This window comes from Sphaerodactylus townsendi, linkage group LG01 (genome assembly GCF_021028975.2).
Source record: "Sphaerodactylus townsendi isolate TG3544 linkage group LG01, MPM_Stown_v2.3, whole genome shotgun sequence".
Taxonomy (NCBI): Eukaryota; Metazoa; Chordata; class Lepidosauria; order Squamata; family Sphaerodactylidae; genus Sphaerodactylus; species Sphaerodactylus townsendi.
This window is the reverse complement of record NC_059425.1, coordinates 130444825-130464699: the sequence shown is the minus strand read 5'-3', so window position 1 is coordinate 130464699 and position 19875 is coordinate 130444825. Positions and strand designations below refer to the sequence as shown.

At 39.2% G+C, this 19875-nt stretch overlaps 1 protein-coding gene across 4 annotated transcripts; it reads left to right on the top strand.

Annotated features, from left to right (window-relative positions):
- Positions 1 to 631: 631 nt before the first annotated feature.
- On the top strand, positions 632 to 19381 carry MANEA (mannosidase endo-alpha). 4 transcript variants are annotated; one of them, XM_048494212.1, is made up of 5 exons: positions 632 to 762; positions 4519 to 5105; positions 5491 to 5600; positions 11200 to 11276; positions 11529 to 19381. In XM_048494212.1, exons 2-5 carry the CDS (start codon positions 4559 to 4561, stop codon positions 12163 to 12165), a joined length of 1371 nt encoding a protein of 456 aa, XP_048350169.1. In that variant the 5' UTR covers positions 632 to 762; positions 4519 to 4558; the 3' UTR covers positions 12166 to 19381. The 4 variants fall into 4 exon arrangements, with proteins under 4 accessions (XP_048350169.1, XP_048350179.1, XP_048350153.1 ...); XM_048494222.1 differs by lacking the exon at positions 632 to 762 and adding an exon at positions 1064 to 1200 and having other exon boundaries at positions 4523 to 5105; XM_048494196.1 differs by lacking the exon at positions 632 to 762 and adding an exon at positions 1064 to 1200.
- Positions 19382 to 19875: the final 494 nt, after the last annotated feature.

Genomic DNA, 19875 nt, shown 5'->3' with positions numbered 1-19875 from the left:
AGGAAAAAGGCTGAGCCTAAGGGTGTGCTGCTCCAGCATCCAGTCACCTTTAGAAGGGAGAATGTTGTTGGAGGAAACATTGTTGTTGAAGGAGTTTTCCTTAAGAGAGAGAGAGCGCAGTGACAGCTCAAGTTTGGCTCAGTAAACAGAGCAGACAGAGTGAAGGGTAACTGCTTGGTCCTGTAGTAGAGTGGTTTTAGTTTATCTCTGGGAAAGAATAAAATACTCAGTTGTTACTCCTGTCAGTTGATGTGCAACCTTCATACCATTTAGTCTGACTCTGTGGAAAGAGCAGGCTGGTGTGGGTGGAATCCTGTGTGTGAGAGAGAATCCAACCTGGTGGGTACTCAGAAGAATCTCGTTTGTGCTTGAAAGTTTGACTAGTGCTTGAAAAACTCTTGACTATTCTCTGAAGACCTAACTAGTTTAAATTTATGTTCCTTACAGCCCAATCCAGAGGAAACCCCTCTGCCGGACAGAGCAGCCAACCTCCTGCTCCGTGCGCTGAGGGGGGATGGTGGCTGCGGCCTCCTCTGGCCTTGCAGGAGGCAGCGGTGCTGGGCAGGGAAAATTTGGAGGCCCCCATCCCTCCCCCCTCTGCCTGACAGAGCAGGCAGTTGCTGAGGGCGCAGGGCAGGGAAACCCCCTCTGTCCCATGGAACAGGTAACCTCCTGCTCCATGGGGCAGAGGGGGCGATGGGGGCCTTCAAATTTTCTGCCCCCTCCCCCATGGATCCCCCTGCCGCACCATCAACTTAGAAGGTAAGTGGTGGTGGGGTGTTGGGGGGTGCAGAAAACTCGCAGGCCATTCCAGGCGCAGCTTTGCCCAGCTACACCTATGAGCTAAAACACTCTCACTTGAAAGCAAGCCCCACACAGTAAGCATCGGCTAGGCAGGGCATGAAGTTTCATTAAAAATATAGCCGTGTGACACCGGTAGATAGTTAGCTGCGCTGCAGAGTGGGAAACGTAGAGCCATAATGTGGGCAACCGGCTTCGCAATCCCTACTACGCACGCGCACATCGAGCACGGCTAACGCAAGCTCGCTAGCAACGAGGGGGAGCCAAGTCTGGAAAGAGGCTGATTAAGCCTTTCGTCTTCCCCATCTCTTGTGATTATTCCGCTCCTGCCCCCTGGTCCCTCCCCCACACCTCGGATCCTAGACTTTCCCGTCCCTGCAGCTTCCAAGGCTTCAGACGGTGAGTGTGGGGTGCGGAGCGAGTGTGGTGGGTATAAGACCTTTAGAGAGCGCCCCCGCCTCGCTGTAATGATGGGAACTAGCACCACGGGGGAAGGGGCTTTGGGGGTGAATCTGCTCGGTGGTATGAAGGGGAGGAGGACCTGCTCATCTTTTTCCTCGCTGTCAAGGAACGGCTGTAGCAGGGCGGTTAAGACCGCCTCCCCCCACCCCTGACACATGGAGGGAGCTGTACGGGGAGGGGAGGGTGCTTAGAAATATCATTTGGGTTGCAAACCTATGGCTACGAGTTCTTGCTTGGAGACAAGCCCCCTCCCCCCCCCCCCGAACTCCGTGCAGAATCAAAATGCACAATATGCGGGAATAGGGGGAAAAGTAAAAGAGAGAAAAAGAATGGCAGGTGGTCTCTTAAGCCAGTGTTGTAGGGGTCAAGTGTCTCCTTTTGCTGCCTTGCATCCTCTTGGTTAGCTTGGCCATAAAACTGGCAGTCTGCCATAAATCCTGTAAGTATTTGAATATTTTATTCCTCCAGATGGACAGGTCACAGGTGCTGGGTTCCTTCAGGTCTCTGAAAAGCAGCAGGGTTGGTGTAGCTTGTGCAAAGCTGCATTTAAAATTTAGCTCTGAGATGCTGCCCTATCGAGTGGGTATGTTTACATCTAGCTATATCTAGCCACCCCTGAGCCCGGCCCTGGCTGGAAAAGGGCAGATAATCAAAGTAATAAAATAAAATATACGTGGTGTTTTTCTCCTGTACCCTCCAAGAAATTGAAAGCTGCAACATATCCTTCCCTCCTTTATGTCTGTAAAATAGGTTAGGCTAAAAGAATGGATCTGGTCACCCTGTACGTTTCGTGTGAGAGAGCATTTGTCAGGTCATGAAACTGTCTGAATGAGGGATTCACCAAATCGATTTTGCATTATTCTCAATACATGTGTGCAGTTTTCCTGGTTCCCCCTTATTAGTTTTGTACTTATATTGAGGACCTGCTATTTTTGTTATATGGGGGTTTCAACCTGAGTCTTCTCAGGTTCTAGTTTGCCACTCAACCATGCTAGTTTAATACACATACTAGTTTAATGAAGGGTTACTCGAGCTTCGTTCTGTTTATAAAGTGCTGTCAGTCATATGTGATCAACCTTGATTGTCTGAACTTTGGTCATATTGCTAGTTGTTTTGTCATTTATTGTCCTGGCAGGATTAGTTTGTAGTATAACTGAATGTAATGGAAGGGCTGTATTGTGCAATTGCATGCATTCAGTTCCTCCTGACTGATTCAGTTTTGTGTTCCTCACAGTTTTTGTCCTGCCAAGTCACAACCCGTAAGGTTTTCAAGGCAAGAGATATTCAGAGGTGGTTTGCCATTGCTTACCTCCATGTGCTCTGCAACCTGTTTGAATCTTGTAAATCAAAAACTGTTGTTGTTTGATTTGTATGGATTTGATCCTTTGCACTTGTGCATTGGAGGAGGATCTTCCTGTCATCCCTCTTCCCCAGCTGGCCCCTGGAAAGGTGACCTGTGAAATGGGTGGTTGCAGAAAGAAGATGGAATGAAGCAGAGCTCTCTTGTCTCTGCTGGAGGAAGTAGATAGGGCAAGCTGTCTGCTTGTAGAAGAGGGAGAGTAACAATATCACCCAATTCTACCTCTTGGTTCAGCTTTCTATATTACTTCATTTTTGTCTAGATTCCCTAATCTGTAGCATTGTAGGTGAAGTGAAAGACTTCAGCCTGATACACTTGATAGTTGCTGCCAGCCAGAGTAGGCAATACTGACTTTGGACTAATGGGCTGACCAAGGTGACTTCATGCATGTGTGTCTTTGAAGGGGATGGTGGGGCTTCTGAAGCAACAAAAGTTGATGTGCTTACAGAATATAGGACCCAATGCTGTAACTATATTATTTAACCACTTTGTATTCAATTCTTCAGTTGGTCTGTACACCGCCCAGAGCCCTTAGGGAATGGGGCAGTATATCTAAGAAATAAATAAATAAATAAATATTTACTTACTTACTTACTTACTTACTTACTTACTTACTTACTTACTTATTTATTAAGTTTCTGGTAATCATTGGGAGGGCAGTAGGCACTGATACTTTGTTCCCTGTTCTAGAATTCCAATTGATTAAAGCTCTGGTTTCAGAAATTTCAGTATACATTTACTTTCAAAATTATTTACACATGCGTTACGATTGTCAGGCTGCTGAATTTTATGTCTCACATCAAAGTTCACTTTTCTCTATGCTTTTGCATACAGAATATACACTATAATTATATTTTCTTGGCTCTTACACCTCAACCTAAAGGTCTGTTTGATTTGTAATGCAAATGTTTGTGTTGTCTATTCTTTCAGAGGTGAGAGAAGCTGGCAAAACATACATTTGGGGATTACAAATCCATTTTTGTTTGTCTTTGAGCAGGATATGGATTTACATAATCTAATAGGAAGTGTCTCAGCAGATGTTGTTATATGTATATAATTTGTGTATTTCTTTCTACCGTATGAAGAATTTTGCTCAAGAAACTTTTGCTCACAATCCTGTGAACAGTTGTATGAATTTGGATCCCTACAGCTTTGTGGGAGCATTCATTATGTACGTGTATCTAGGATCTGCTTTGTCCTCCGGATGTCAACCATCAATCTGAGCTTCATTATTTCTGATAACTGAAAGAGTATTTTTTAAGATATTGTGTTAGACAAATGAGTTTTAAATCTAATCTGTATCTTGCCTTCAGGTGAGCACTGACTGGCAAATTAGAGTTATCTGAGAGCATATAGGAAGCTTTTAATCTTCTTTAGCTCTTTGATTCTGGAAGTAAAAACTAGCATGGTTGTGTAAGGCTGCCCTGTGATGGATGCAGCTAGTCTGATTGTCTTTTTCCTTTCGACATCAAATCCCAACTGACTTCTTGCAACCCATAGGTTTTAAGGCAAGAGGTAGTTTGCTATTGCCTGCCTCTGTGTAGCCACACTGTTATTCCTTGGTGGTCTCCGATCCAAAAACTAACCAGGGCTGACCCTGCTTAGCTTCTGATATCTGACAAGATCAGGCTATCCTGCACTACCCAAGTCAGGGCAATTGCCTACTAAGCTCAGCTTTCCCCCTTTCATCCCCAAAAGGCTTGCAGCGATGGAGTAATTGGGGCAGAAGGTACAAGGCTGCTTGTAATATAGAAAAGCTACCATAAATATACAAGAAATAGCAACTATGTAAAAAAATTATGTTAAATTGAATTATTCAAATTTTCTCCTTTTTATAATTATGTGCAAGATTTTAAAAATCTCACCAACTTCTTTTTCCTTTTTGTCATTGACAGCTAGAAGCCTCCTTTTCGTGCCTTGAACTACCATGACATCATGGCAAGATTTCGCAGGAGAACATGCGTCATTCTGTTGCTTTTTATTTTATTTATTTGCTCCATAATGATGGCTTTAAAAACTCTGAGACCTGAAAGGGCTGGATTTGGAGATCCCTTTGGCCTTGGCCTTTTACCAGATTTTCAGCAACGAACAACATATGTTAAAAGAAAGTTCAGCGTGCAGAATGGTGCCAAGGAAGATAGCTTCACGCACACCAAAAATTTGCACAGTTTGACAATGAATTTGAAAACTCCCATGGCTCCAATAGGAAAACTGGAACAGGACCTCCCTTCTCCTAATTATGATTTCCATGTGTTTTACTATTGTTGGTTTGGTAATCCACAGTTTGATGGAAAATATATTCACTGGAATCATCCATTGCTGACACACTGGGATCCCAAAATTGCAAGTGGTTATCCAAAAGGAAGACACAGCCCTCCAGAAGACATTGGTTCCAGCTTTTATCCAGAACTTGGGCCTTATAGCTCCAGAGACCCTTCTGTGATAGAATCTCACATGAAACAGATAAGCTCAGCTTCCATCGGTAAACAGGCATTGTGTTTTATTACTTAAATGGCATTAATTTATTTTAGAAATTTCATAGAATTTGGAGCATTGTGGAATAAGAACATGAAAGTGACAAAGATCGTAAACATACTTAGAACTCTGCCCAAGTTTATTCAAAGTGTTATTCTCAGGAAAATGCTCTTAAGATTGCACTTTCTGAGACTTGCCTTAAAACAAATATTACATTAAGCAGTGCGGTACAGACTGTTAGTTCACACATTTGTTTCCAAAAGACAATAAAGCTAGCAGAATACATTAAATAAGAACCACTTTTGCAGTGCTAGAACAGAAGTTGCCTGTTTGCTGAAGTAGGCACTTAATTATTATCTTATGATTGATTAAACATATGTTTTGTTTATTAGGGGTATTGGCTATTTCTTGGTATCCACCTGGTATGAATGATGAGAACGGAGAGCCTACTGATGGCTTGGTACTTACTATTTTGGATATTGCACACAAGTACAGATTGAAGGTATGATATTTAAAGTTTTAGACCTGGGGAGGGAAAAAAATAAAGGCTTTGTTTTGCCTGGAAGATGAGGGCTGGCATATTCAGTCTAATTGAATTTTTAAGGTTAGTGCTGATTTTATGTTATGTACACTTTTATCTATGTAAGAGTTGGATCTTGTGATTTCATTCTGCTTCCAAGGAGAGTCTCTGTCCAGTAGAAGGAAACTTATCATAGCTTCTTAGGTAGCAGAAGGGAGTTGTAAATTTCAGTCCTATGTGGTATGACTGGTATATAGCTTTGTATGTTTTTAATATATTTATAAGACACAATGTGTATATTGTTTAATGTATTGTCGAAGGCTTTCATGGCCAGAATCACTGAGGTGCTGTGTGGTTTCTGGGCTGTATGGCCATATTCTAGCAGCATTCTCTCCTGACGTTTCGCCTGCATCTGTGGCTGGCATCTTCAGAGGATCTGATAGTAGGAAAGGAAAGCAAGTGGAGTATATATACCTGTGAGTAACAATTGACCTTGCTATCTTAATTGTTACTCACAGGTATATATACGCCATTTGTTTTCCTTTCCTACTATCAGATCCTCTGAAGATGCCAGCCACAGATGCCTGTATATTGTTTGTTTAGCAGCACTGCATGTATCATTACATCTGAAGGGTATTCTGTTACCTGACAAATAAGACAGAGTAACTGAACACCAACATTTTTGGACTAACTATATGACATAGTTTCTCCTGCCTTTTTGGCTCCTATATCCCTTAAAGTTCCACTGGACTCTGCACAAAGGCAAACAGTGGTTCATGCATACAGGGCCATACAGCTGTTTTCAAGCAAGAATGTGAAATGGTCAGTTGTAGCATACATGCTGATGTTAACACATCTGTAGTTGGGCTTTTTATTAACTCTGTGACCTATCCCGTGACCTTTGAAATGGGTAAATATAAACTGAACTTAATAAATATAATGTACAGTAAAACAAAATATATGAACCCTGTTAAAATAATTACAGATGGTTAAACATAACCTAGTCTTTGTAGCCTTGGCAACCTGTTTCCTGAATTTACATGGGAAAAAACAGCCTTAAACTCTTTGAAGTTTTCTCAAGGTTCAGCAGACCCTCCATCAAGGGAGTTCCAAACTGCAGAAACTGTATTCTGGGCAACATGTTTTCATAATCTATATTTAACACACTGTTACCATCTTTCTTTAAGACATTGTAGAAATTGTAGCCCAAGGGGAAGAACTGGTCACTATTTTTGCTGGTGTTCATGTTCCCCAGTAGTTAAAATATGTTTTAAGATTCAACAGTTCACTGAGAAGAGCCTGGTAGTTAGTTTGATGATTTTATATTTCCTTTTGTGGAGCTAATACATTTCAGAAGGTACTTTGGGGAAAATATTTTCATTTCAGGATGGAGAACAAACTATCTCCTGATAATATTCTTGATTTGTTGCAAAGCAGCTGCTAGATCATGCTTGCAAATGACTACTTGGTGATCATTCACCCCTACTCATTTGCCCATGCTGTACCCCACCCCCCACGCCCGTGTAAGTGTAATATCTTCTGCATCTTTGTCGTCTCCACTGGTAAAGGTGCTCCTTATGCTGGTGGAGGGGGTAAATGCGTTGTCATGGCCCTGAGTTGCTCCCAGATGCCAGTCATGTCCCCAGCTCACCCCCGTTGGATTGGGCTGTTGGTTTTCACCTTTGTGTAGCTGTCTACTATGAGTACTAATTTCTTCTCTTACAAGTATGTCATGCATAATTTTTCTACTGTGAGACTTCCTTGTTAAGTCTTTATCTTACTGTTCATTTCGGGGTTTTAAGAAAATGAAACTGTAGCTGAAACTAACACAGTTCTCTAAATGGTTGTGCAGGTTTTGCATTTTAGCTTCTAATTCAGGGTTCTCTTTGGACACCCATCAGGGTTTTCAGAATGTGGTTGGGTTCTTTGTAAAGCAGGACGTGTCATTGGCTGCACTTATTGAAATGAAAGGGTTTTTTGTAATGGATGCAACAGCAGCAGCCACTGGAGAATCAGGAGAATTAGTAAGGCTTGTAGTTCCATTCCCCTTTAGGTATTCCTTCTTTTTTACTCCCTCCTCAGTTTATCCCTTCCTTGGACTTCCCTTTTTTCTTTTTATTTATCTTCAATTCTTTTGCAAAGTGAGAAGGGGCAGCTGGCTGTGCCTCCTGTGGCAGTCACATTCGGGTGCCATTTACCACCCGCTGACTAAACTCTGAAGGGGCCCACAGGCTCAAAAAGGTTGGGGACCCCTCTTGTTATTTCATAATGTCAAAAAAGCCTTTAATGGATTCTTCTGTTTTACCAAAGGGAATGGTAAATTTATTCTCCTAAGATCTAGGGTTGCCAGGTTGTTGCTGCTAATCCCAGGAGAGTCCTCAAGACCGACTCTTGGAAAAGTGGTGTCACTGACATCATTACATCATTTCCAAGATGTAATCCAGAAATGTTGTTTATGTTAAAAACCACAGATATTTTTTTAAATTCCTAGCATGTTGTGGTGTGTGAGGTCCCTTCCAGTTTTTCTCCCAGAAACCATATGACGACAGTAGCAATGCTGTGTGTCTCTTCCCCGTCACCCATTTGTTTCTTTTGACATTGAATCGCTTGGCACCGGGACAATGAGTGAGGTTACAAGGCATTGCATATTTATAGGATTTAAAAGTTAAAATATTCATTTACTATATGGAAAATTTCAAGCATACATATACTTGTGAAGTAGTTACAAACTGCTACAGCCTAGCTACCACAGGATATTTATCTTTATTTTTTGCCATCTGTAGAGTAAAAAAAAAAGGTTGAACATAGAAGAAAAATCATAGTAAACAAAAGAGTGTGTTATTTGGACAGGAATTGTGTCAGTCACAGTAGGTAAGAGTGTCAATATGTTTGGATATTAAGATTATTGAAACGCTTGATTTATGAATTATCATTATCATTACACATATTTTAGCTCATTCATTTTGCTGAGATTATTACAGTTAAATAAAAGATTTTCAAAATATTGTATGTAAGAATTTTTTTTTCACAGTACTCCCCAGCAATGTCCATTCAGCATGATTACCAACAGCAAAACTTTTACTACTATTCCTTTTAAGTAGGTAGGTTCTTTGCTGAAAACTGAATTGAGAAATTTGGCATACTGCCTCTGTTCTGCCTAACAGGTCCATTTTTGGGTAGTCTTCTAATACTAGTAGACAACAAATGAAATATAATTTCCTCTCATCCAAATCTATATATTACAGATCTTATTTTTAAGATTAATATAGAGTATAGTAATATATTATTATGCAATGTTGTATATTATTATATGATAATGTCAGATTATGTATGAGATTATATAATATATATAATATTTAGATTATATTGTATATTGCAGAGTTTTTCTTTGTGGTTAATAGCAAATGTTTTGGATCTGCATTGTCACAGTTTGCATAGCAGACACTAGCACTTTTGTTTCCCCCAAACAATTACTGTTGTAGAAGGGTGAAGAGATGGTATAACACAGCCTTGCACAACAGTTAAGGCTAACACCAAGATCTCACATCGATCTGAGAGGGAAGCAGGTTTTCAGAAGTAGTGGCTTCAGGCAATTCTGCGATATTTTCTATGTATGTAGAGGCAGGTAAAAAGTACTTGTAAAAGGCAGAAAGGAAAAAAAATCTATTTTAAGTAGAATTATTTTTACCTAGTAATGTTGAGTCAGTTAATTGGTTAGAATAATTGCCTAAAAGCTTTTGAGAGGATTGTGATTAATTAGGAAGCAGATTTTAATGTGTGCTATGATTTAATAAACCTCATACTTCATATGGAAAGTGCCATTTTAGAAAAAGCCTTTCCCTGTTACAGGGGAGGATATGTGTCTTCTGGCTTCAACACTTTTAATACATTGTCTAAAAAGAAATATGCTTTTTCTTCTGAATTATTTTTTACTTACAAATTATTAATTTTATTCATCAGCTAGGATACATGTGATTAATTAAATAATATTTCTTTGATTAAGCTTTTGCAGTTCTCCCTTTTTTTCATTCCTATTTATTATTCTTTTGTGAGTTAAAAAGTGAGAAGTGAGGTGTTATTACTGTTGAACGTTGGGTGCCTAAAATATTACTTCCTTTTTTTCTCGCCGCATTTCTGTTAAGTGGAACATCTTAGAATTACTCAGCAACAAGAAGATAGTTTTGGTAGAGCCAAAGATTTTTCCTAGTATGTTAATTAGGGTTGCTAGCAGGCTTGTGGAGAATGTCTTATTGCTTTTAATAGATACGTGGACATGGGAAAATAAAGCTTTTTGTAGTATGGAGGTAAAAACACCACATGGTAAATAACATCCCATTAAAACTCTTTCTTTCCTCCAGACACGTTTTCTCCAGACACGTTGGCAGCTCTAACACAGTAGAATGGTTAGAATAGTGGACCAGTAACTATTTCTCGGTTTAACCCACTTCACCAGTTCTTATAGCTATTGTGTCTCTCTGAGAAAATGCTAACTTGACGAATGTGGCAGTGATGCTGTGGCCTTCCAGATTCTACCTAGTACATTACCACTAATTTTCATTGCATGTCCCTAACATGAAGGCAGCAAACAGAATGGCTGAGCAAAGACACAAGGCAGTGTTTCTTCGTCAGTAGTCTCCAACTGCGTATTTTCTTAGTTGTCATTTTTCTTTGCCATATTGTGGTAGATAAAAAGTAATGCACCCAGGTTTACATTTTCAATTGCATACAAAATTAAAATGCTGATGCTGTATCTCTAATAAGCTAACAAAAGCTGTCCACATGAAGACATCTGGAGCAAACTCTGGCTGTGGTGCCAGCCACAGATGCAGGCGAAATGTTAGGAACAAGATCCACCAGATCATGGCCACAGCCTGGAAAACCTACAACTAATCTGACTGTGGTGGTTTTCTAGTGGAAAAAGCACCATGGTTATCAGAGGCATAGCTTGGCCAAACTGCGCCAAGTGCGCAGTGTGTTTTTTCCGCGCCCTCCCCTCCACAGCACACCCCTTGTCCCCCTTCCCACACTTACCTACATTCCTTTTCTATTTCAAGTACTTTTTGAGGCTGAAAAAAGTGGCCTCTTCACAGTTCAGGGGAAAAAACTGCCTGACGAACTATACTTCCCAGGAGGTCTCATGGGAACTGTAGTTCCTCTGGCAGTTTTTAGCGTGAACTGCAAATAGGCCGCTTTTTTTCAGCCTCAAAAAGTACTAAAAAAAGAAAAGGAACGTAGGTAAGTGTGGGAAGGGGGGACGGTGTGTGTGTGTGCTGTGGGGGGCGTGGGGAAAAGGGGGGGCGATTTTCCACCCCCCAGGCGTGCACCCGGTGCATGACGCATCCCACTGCCCCCTCAGCGCTCCACCACTGATGGTTATAGTACAGTAATTGCTTTTCCCCACTCTCTCCAGCAGCTGTAAGTTTCTGCTTGGTTGTTTAGTCCAGTGCTGTTGCATTCTGTGCTTATTTTTTTTTATCAAAAGAGAAAAACATAGATAGTGTTCACCTGAACTTATGTGACCCAAAGTTGGTTGGGCTGGTTGCTTGTTTTTAACTACCTGTCCAAAATTTTCACCTTGCAGGTCACTTTCCATATTGAGCCATACAAAGACAGAGATGATCGCAGTATGTACAACAATGTCAAGTACATTATAGACAAGTAAGCATTTTTAAAAAAAGTTTTTAGCACATCTGGTGGTCTTCATGCAAATTCTCCATGTGTCTCATGCAAAGTAACTTGCAACTGTCAGGTGGTAGGTTTCCTGTTGATATGGCCTGATGTATTTTGCTTGGTTTAACAGATTTGATATGGTGGCAATTACCTGATTCTAAAGATGACATCATGTTTCAGTTGAAATATAAAGGGGGAAAAACCACTGCTTACTATGTTTTCTGTTTGTTTGCTTTATAGATATGGAGATCATCCAGGTTTCTACAGACATAAAGTTAGTACAGGTAGAACCTATCCCATGTTTTATATTTATGATTCTTATATCACAATCCCTGAAATGTGGGCAAATCTGCTCACAGTATCAGGATCTCAGAGTATACGTGATACACCATATGATAGTTTATTCATTGCCCTTCTCGTGGAAGAAAAACATAAGCATGACATCCTCAGAAGTGGCTTTGATGGAATTTATACATACTTTGCAACAAATGGCTTTTCTTATGGCTCAAGTCATCACAACTGGCCTAGTCTGAAAGCATTTTGTGACAAGAACAACCTAATGTTTATTCCAAGCGTGGGCCCAGGTTATGTAGATACCAGCATCCGACCATGGAACAACCACAACACCCGGAACCGTGTCAATGGGAAATACTATGAGACTGCCTACAGCGCGGCACTTCTAGTGCGACCTGAAATAATTTCCATCACCTCTTTTAATGAATGGCATGAAGGAACTCAGATTGAAAAAGCCATTCCAAAGAAAACTGAAAAGACAGTTTACCTAGACTATCAGCCACATAAACCAAATGTTTATCTGGAACTCACTCGCAAGTGGTCTGAAAGGTACAGCCAGGAAAAAGAGCAGTGGCTTACATGAAGCACTACTGTATTTGTCTAAATAGATTCAGCTCCATAAGGAACTACGTGACTTATATGATGAAAGTGTCAACTTGTGTACTACTGTATACAACAATTAGAGAACGTTTTTACTTTACTGCATAAAGGTAACAATGCCAAGCAATACTAGCTCCTTGGATTCTTACATAGCATATTGAGAATATGTTTGAAGTGCTGAATACAACATGTATATTCTGTATAGTGCAAGTTCTCTGTCTAGAATATTTTACTGGTAATTCAAGTAGAGTGATGTAGAATTTGAGCTGTCATCCAAACAGCTACATAGATCTGAAAGCAACTGGGGTTATGAGTTCTCCCTTTATGGGGGAAAAAAATCCTGCATTCTCCAAAAGGTAAGCAGACTTCAGAAGCAGCTTCTAGTGTGGTATGTGAGCTGGAAACAAAGGAAAACCAGTTGGGCATGTGAGTGCTTCAGTGCTTTGGGTCTGGGCCTTGGAACAACTGTGACCAACCATCTACATCCATAATTTGTTACAGAGTAATGTTTGTGTGGTGCATGAGTTTACCAAATTGCAGAATCCCTAAAGACTTCTCTGTGCAAACATCATCAAAATGAATGGGAACTGTACAAAACCAGTCTTTTTTTCTACCCCAAGTACATTTTCTACCCCAAGTATTCTTCCTAGAAGCTGAAAGCCTTTTCTTTTCATTTGCTTTACCTTATGGTAGAAAAGAAGAGTAACGTGAAATTATTGTGATAGTCATAGTTAATTCTTTGCTATGAATGAAGTATGAACATTTAGTAACCTGTTAAAATGTTCACTTTGCAATCAGCTTGTTATGAAAGCAATATTATTGTGAGCAAAAATAGAGCTTTGGAACTATAAGAAACTATCACAAAATGAAACATGACTATCTAAAGATAGAAATAATTTTCAAAGAAAATCTTTGCTTTTCATTTTTAAAAGAATGTTGAATAAGATTTCACTTTTTAAAGGAAAATATTATTTTGAAACAGTGTGAATTGTCAGTCATGAAAATGGTGCAAAATAAGGTAGGAACGTCCTTCCTCCTGCTCATTCCCATCTGAAAAGGAATTACTAAATAGAGGGAGGGAGTTGTGCATGTGTGCAAGACTGAAGCCACCAAAACTATGTCATGATGATAAAGACAAAGAAAATCTGATTTTAACTGTGTTTGTACTCAAGGTGCAGTCTCATCTCACAGGGTTCAGAATGTATGAGTAACTTATACAAAAGCACTTCCATGTTCAAATCTTATTTTTTCGTTGTATTTTTTCAGTGCATATTCTGTCTTATGCCAAGTGTTTGCTAAAAAAAGAACAGTGTATTTATGTGACAATCTTAGATTTCTCCATAGAATGTAAATTTTTCTCATGGAGAGGTCTTTTATACAACAAACATTCAAACATGTTGCCTGTCATTAGATGTGAAATGACACAATCCTGTAAGAGGGCTGAACTACTCACACATTTATGCTTTGAATCGATTTTCAATAATAGGTAACAGGACAGTGTGGTCACGTCATAGTGAGTGCCTTATGAGGTCTAAAACTGAAAGTGCCTCTCGTGTGCTCCAGAGGCACCTGTCCAAAACTAACAGCGCAAATCTTCAAGTTTGATTCAGTGTACATTTTGCATGCTTGCTTTTGCAATTTTGTAAAGTGTACTACATAGATTACAAGAAAAGAGCGTTAGTCATGCTGTCTTATTTTGACATAATTTTGAGGCTTTTATCTTATATTGTGGCCATACGCTTGAACAGATTAGACACCCTTGGATTGTGTGGATATTTTCTTGAAGCTGGAAAACTGTATTCCTTCATCCCTTAGTTCATAATTCCTGCATAGTTACCACCCCACAGGTTCTGTAAATCCATTCATTTTTCAGTCACTAACAAATGTTTTGGAAGTTTATAAAATAAAATCCACCCTGTCCTGAAGATGTAAAATGACAACATTCTGTGATTTATTTTCTTTACAAAAGCCTCTATATTACGTCCTGCTGCAGTCAGTGACTAGTCTGAGGCTTCAAAAATGTATTTGCAAGGCCATTGGCCCGTTTTATTTATCAGAAATGTGAAAGCTGTGTACAAATTGATATTTACTTTAAAAAGAGCTTGAAGGTAAGTTATAAATCACAGTCATAGATTCTTATTTGTTGCCTATAATTAGATTGTAACTAGAGAAGCCCAGTAAAACTGCTCAGCAAAAAGCCCACTTAATCAAAACCACTTTAAAGTCAGTTGTGGAAGGCAGCTATAAATGAGCCTCTAATCACCATTTCTGAAAGACTTCTTTAAAAAATAAGGCAACATGTGGGCATAAAGCTCCTTGCCTTCACTGAACATATTTGTCAAGAAGGGACTGCTTAGTCACCTGTGTGTAGATCTTTTTGTAGGGAGTCATGCACTTTAAAAGCTTTAAAGATTAACATCAGCCCTTGAACTGAGCCCAGAAATGAATAAGAAATCAATGTAGCTGTTTCAAATTGGCATTTCAATCAGGGAACCTGTGTGGACTGGCAGGAGTCACTTCATTTTTATACATCTTCACCCCATATTTCTCTGCCCCTGGTTGCCCTCATATGAACCTTCTGCCCTTTTGCTGCTTCCATCTTGACTTGCCGTTCACTAGCCATACTTTCTTTTATCTGCTCCACCTCATCTTCATTTCTAATTATTATTTATTTACTTCATTAATACCTCACCTTTGTATCCAATGGAGATCCAAAACAGCTTACATTACTCTATCTCCTAGTTTATTCTCATAACATCACAGTGAGGTAGATTAGGCTTAGAAAGAGTGATGGACCCAAGGTCATCCTGCAAGCTTCCATATCAGAGTGGGGATTTGAACTTGAGTAATCCAGATCCTAGTCAGACACTCTAACCGTTACACCACGTTCTTTCTTCTTGACAGTTCTTCTCCAGGAAAAGTCTAGTCAAATTGTAAAGGTCACGTGGTACGAAATCTGTTTGGTAAAGCGTGGTGGTCACTGCGGGGTTAAGCCAAGTTGCGCAAATTGTGTGGCGGCTGATGCTGGGCCCATGCGGTTGTTCAGCTTCAAATAATCTGGCAGCCACTACTGCACCTGTGTGAGTTGCACAAATTGTTTGGTAGCAAGATGTGCGATAGTAGTGGTTACTGTTGTTTTAGGAGTCAACCTGGACAGTGTTTTCCAGGTGTTACATTAACTTTCTATATTTGTTGTGAAAAACAAATGTGAGGCAAGCTAGCTGATAAATTATAATTGTGTCCTTTACTATTTCAATTGGTTATGAGACCTGAAATTTGAAGTAACAGTGAAATCAAGCATAAATAATGATAAAGTAGCATGGAATTTTTGTATTTTTTCCATGGACATCTGAATAACTTTATGAATTTGATCGTTTTAGTCTTTTTATTATTTTGGGAATGGTTTATGTCCTTAAGCACAATACTTAAAATATTGGATGCTTTGAGGATCTATTCATTTATAAATATTAAAGGTTTTGGAATAGTCATGCTGTTAAAGCTGTTTTACCACTGCTGTTTAGGCACTTTATACACCCTCATCAATTTAATGCCTTCTGTATATGTGTGTTTAATTTTTCATATTGCATGTCTTTAGCAATAACAACTCAATATTTTATAACTTGTTCAATTACTTATCTTTAATTGCAGTTCCTATTCAGCATATTGTATAGAAAGGTTATGAAATGTTATCACACAGTATACAAATAACATGGAGTACTAATCTGATGTTTCCCTCATATTGCTAATTGCTACAGACGTATGTATAGGAACAAAATCTACATTTTTACCAGGTGGTGGAGTAACAAATGCCAGTAACGTTATATAATCTAGTCCATAAGCTATATGGTGAATATGCAGACCCACAAGTGACTCAGTCAGAAGCTATATAAGCATAGGTTTAAAGAATATTTGTTCACTACACATATTTTCCTGACCTGAGTAGTCCAAATTAACCCAATCTCAGAAGCTAAACAGAATCAGCCTTAGATAGTATTTGCATACGATTACCTAGGAATACCAAGGTTGTGAAACCATCATTTTAAAATTAATACCCTTTCTTTAAGCTAAGAAATATGTATCATATTACTGGTTGTCTTATGGTGGTAATGAGAAAGAATAACAGAGTGCTTGATTTAAGAGTTTAACAGTTCAAGCACAGGGCTACTGGCTTTTATGAAAGGCTATTCTGCTTACAAATCCACTGTCCCTTTTTCTGTCAGAAGTATTTGGGTGTCTGAGCAGCCATTTCAATCAATTATGTTACAAAGAAGTTGCAAAAAAGTTGTAAATGTCTGTATCATGTGAAAGATTATTGTAATTGACTTCTTCGGAAAGAGCTGCCTGCAAAATTATGTTGTTCAAAAGGATTGAATTTTTTTATTTTTGTTTGGAGGGGGGATTGTAATGTACATAGCACTGTTGATAAATGAAAGAAATGTTCTTCAACACATTTATGCTAAAGGTTTAAAACATATATTCAGACAAAACCACTCTAATCTGTGGAAAATAATACAGAAGTAACATTTTTGTGTGTGATCATGAAACTTGCACTGGGTGTAATATTAATACCACTTTTTTCTTTACAAAGTTCTTTTGCATATTTCATGAGATGCATGTTGAGTAGTGTAGAAGACAGGCTGTTTTCCCTTTGTGAAACACTTGTTAAAATATGCTGATGCTGCTTAAATCATTTTTGAAATGGTGCTTTATTATTTTGAATATTATTTTGATCACATTTTTAAAACTCGGACTATCAAAAGCTGTCTATGTGCAATAACATTTCAATGGAAAACTGTGTTTTGCAAATCTCTTTCTGCTGTATAGTTCAAAACTATGCAGGAGCAACAGTCACAATGTCTCATTTGTCTTTTCGTATTGGAGAGGTGAATTGGAAGAATTCCCCAGGTAAACAATAGCTTTGTAGATAATGTTACTTGATTGTGTTCTTAACTAAATAATCACGTACATTTTGAAGAATTTTTTACAGTATACCAAAGAACCATTCAAACAGTATGCAGTTGTTTCCTGGGACCAATTTAAGCAACTTACCCCACTGCCCCCTCCGCACACACACAGATGCATACACTTGCCATGAATATAGTCTTATGAGGAAGAAATGGATGCCCAAGGATTAGCCCAAGAATGTGGACTATACTGTACATCTTGTCTGAAGATATAATCACACTGTCGAGCTTGTGCTGTTTTGGTACCAGAGCTTTACTTCTAAAACCATCCCAATATTTAAGACATATTTTTGTCTGTTTGGATGGAAAAACAACTATGGTCATTGGAAGTGAAAATATTTGTAAAACGTTTTATTTTACGAGATTAAATGTTCATTTTTCTAAAAGGGTAATATACTTAAGTATACAAAATGTAAGAACTGTACAAATTGCTTGCTATTTTGAAGACAAAGATTGAAATATATATAGTTCTCAGACCAAATGTATAATGTAAAACCGTTATTAATACACATGAAATTGACTTAGGAACAGAATTCATTTTTACATTTTTTTTTCATTCTTTGAAGTGGGATTTTGATATGCTAATTTAATTATTGTTAACAACTCCCAAACATTGTTAAATACACTCTTGTCTGGGCAGCCTTGTCTGAGTTTCCCAGTAAGTCTTGTAGCACCTGTCAAATGCCACACCAGATGATTACATCCCAGCAGTCTTCTATTTAATACAAATAAGGAACAACAATTTAGGAGTGAGAGTATTCGTGATGGCTGCTTTAGCCAGTTTCCAGTATCTGCCCTTGTTACAAATTTATGGTGTTCATGTTTACTTGATTTTAAATTGGGCAGGAAACTATTATATACAACAGCCCAAGTGAGCTAGGAGTTATGTCTTAGCTAGAGGGGAATCCTTTCTTTTAGTTCTCCAAAACCTCATTTGCTTTTCTTTATTTTTCATTGTCTTCCATTCCTGTTCAATGTATTTCTGTGAAACGAAAGTGAAAAGTCACTTCTCTCTATACATAGTTGACTAAACAGAGAGCTGCGTAGTAATGATGTACTCCCAGCCAATCACAATGCAGAAAAGGTTTCCCTCCTCCTCCTGACAGCGTTCTCAGGAGTACAAAAAACTGCCATGGCAGGCAGCACCCCCCACCACGACCACTTCTGCCACCCCCTGCGGCTCTTGCTACCCCCCACTGCTTCTGCCGCCCTCTGATTGCCAACCGCTCTTAACCCCCATGACTTCTGCCAACTTCTACCATCTACCACCTCTGCCACCTCCATCACTCACCTTCCGCTTCTGCAACCCCCTGCTGTTTCTGCCCACCCTCCTGCCACTTGCCAATCATTCCTTCTTCCCCCCTACCCACCACAGTTTGGGGGCACAATTTTAGTATTTGCCCCAGATGCTGTTTTCGGCAGGTATGCCACTGACTGAGGCCAGGCTAAGGAGAGAAGAAAGGTGGGAGGGGTTACCCCCCTTGGTAGGCACCCTTAGCATACCAAGTTTTCTAGTTCCTGATGTATGTCTTCATTCAGTGGACTTTACTGCTAGTGGCACATAATTGGAGAGCTATTGATAAACATTATTCTAATTCCCTTGCTTTGGAATACTGCTATTTTTAGTGTCTAAACAACAGAAAAATGAATATATATTTTTGTTGTAAACAAACAATTAACCATGCAGTGGAAGGAGTAGGGGAAAAACTGTTGCTGGGTTGTTTTTTCATAATCACCTTGGCCAGGAATTTACAAGAACATGGCCTGTTTCTTTCATTGCTGCTCAAGGTAAAACTCCAACATGTACAGCGATCAGTTTCATGTAATGTGCCTGTTGCAGGAGTGTTCCATTCCAATTACAGCTAGGGGATCCACAATATTATCTGAACATTCAGTGTGAGTACATCAGCGTGAGTACATCAGAGAGTGAATTAGACATTTCTTCCTGATGTACACATTGTATATGTGCAGGGAATTTTTTGTGGCATTCAAGTATTTCATCCCCTACCACTCAGTCCAGCAACAAATATCTCTTGGATCCGCTGCTACTGGGGATTTCCTGTTTCAACTGATCTTATATAAGAATATGCAATAAGGAACAAAAGGCTAGAAGCATACTCCACTTGTCTGTTCAACCTCTGCCCTTCACATCACGTCTGTCTTGACTGGTCAGTTTTCTTACAAAGACTACCATTTTTCCTCCCCCACTTTTTCTCCATAACGTCTGGATGTTAATTTTTTTTTAATAAGTATTTCTGCCAATCCAGCTTTTTGTCCTCCTGGGTTTTTTCAGAAAGCTTCACCCTAGCCCTGTATGGATAACTTCATACGATGGGGACCATCCATGAATATTAGATATCTGATGTTTGCTCCAACTTACAAAGAAGCTACCATTGGGAAACTGACAGACACTTGCCACAGTTAACATTATTAGTAGCTGTGACATGTATATTTAACAGTTAAGTTTTGGGTTACAAAAAAAATACACTGATTTTTTTTCTATTTAAAACTTTTATGAAGCTTATTTGGCATGCCTTTTTAAAAATTTCACGTTCTTTCGGTATCCTGTTAGCTGGCTTGGATAACCTGCTTTGAAACAACAGAATACTGGTGTTTTAAATTAATGTTTTTACTGCAAAGCTGTGGTCAGATATGTCTCAGTGCTATTTATATGAAATAGACTGGCATGTTCAGAGGTGTATCACAGAGAGAAGTCTGTTACCCGTGTA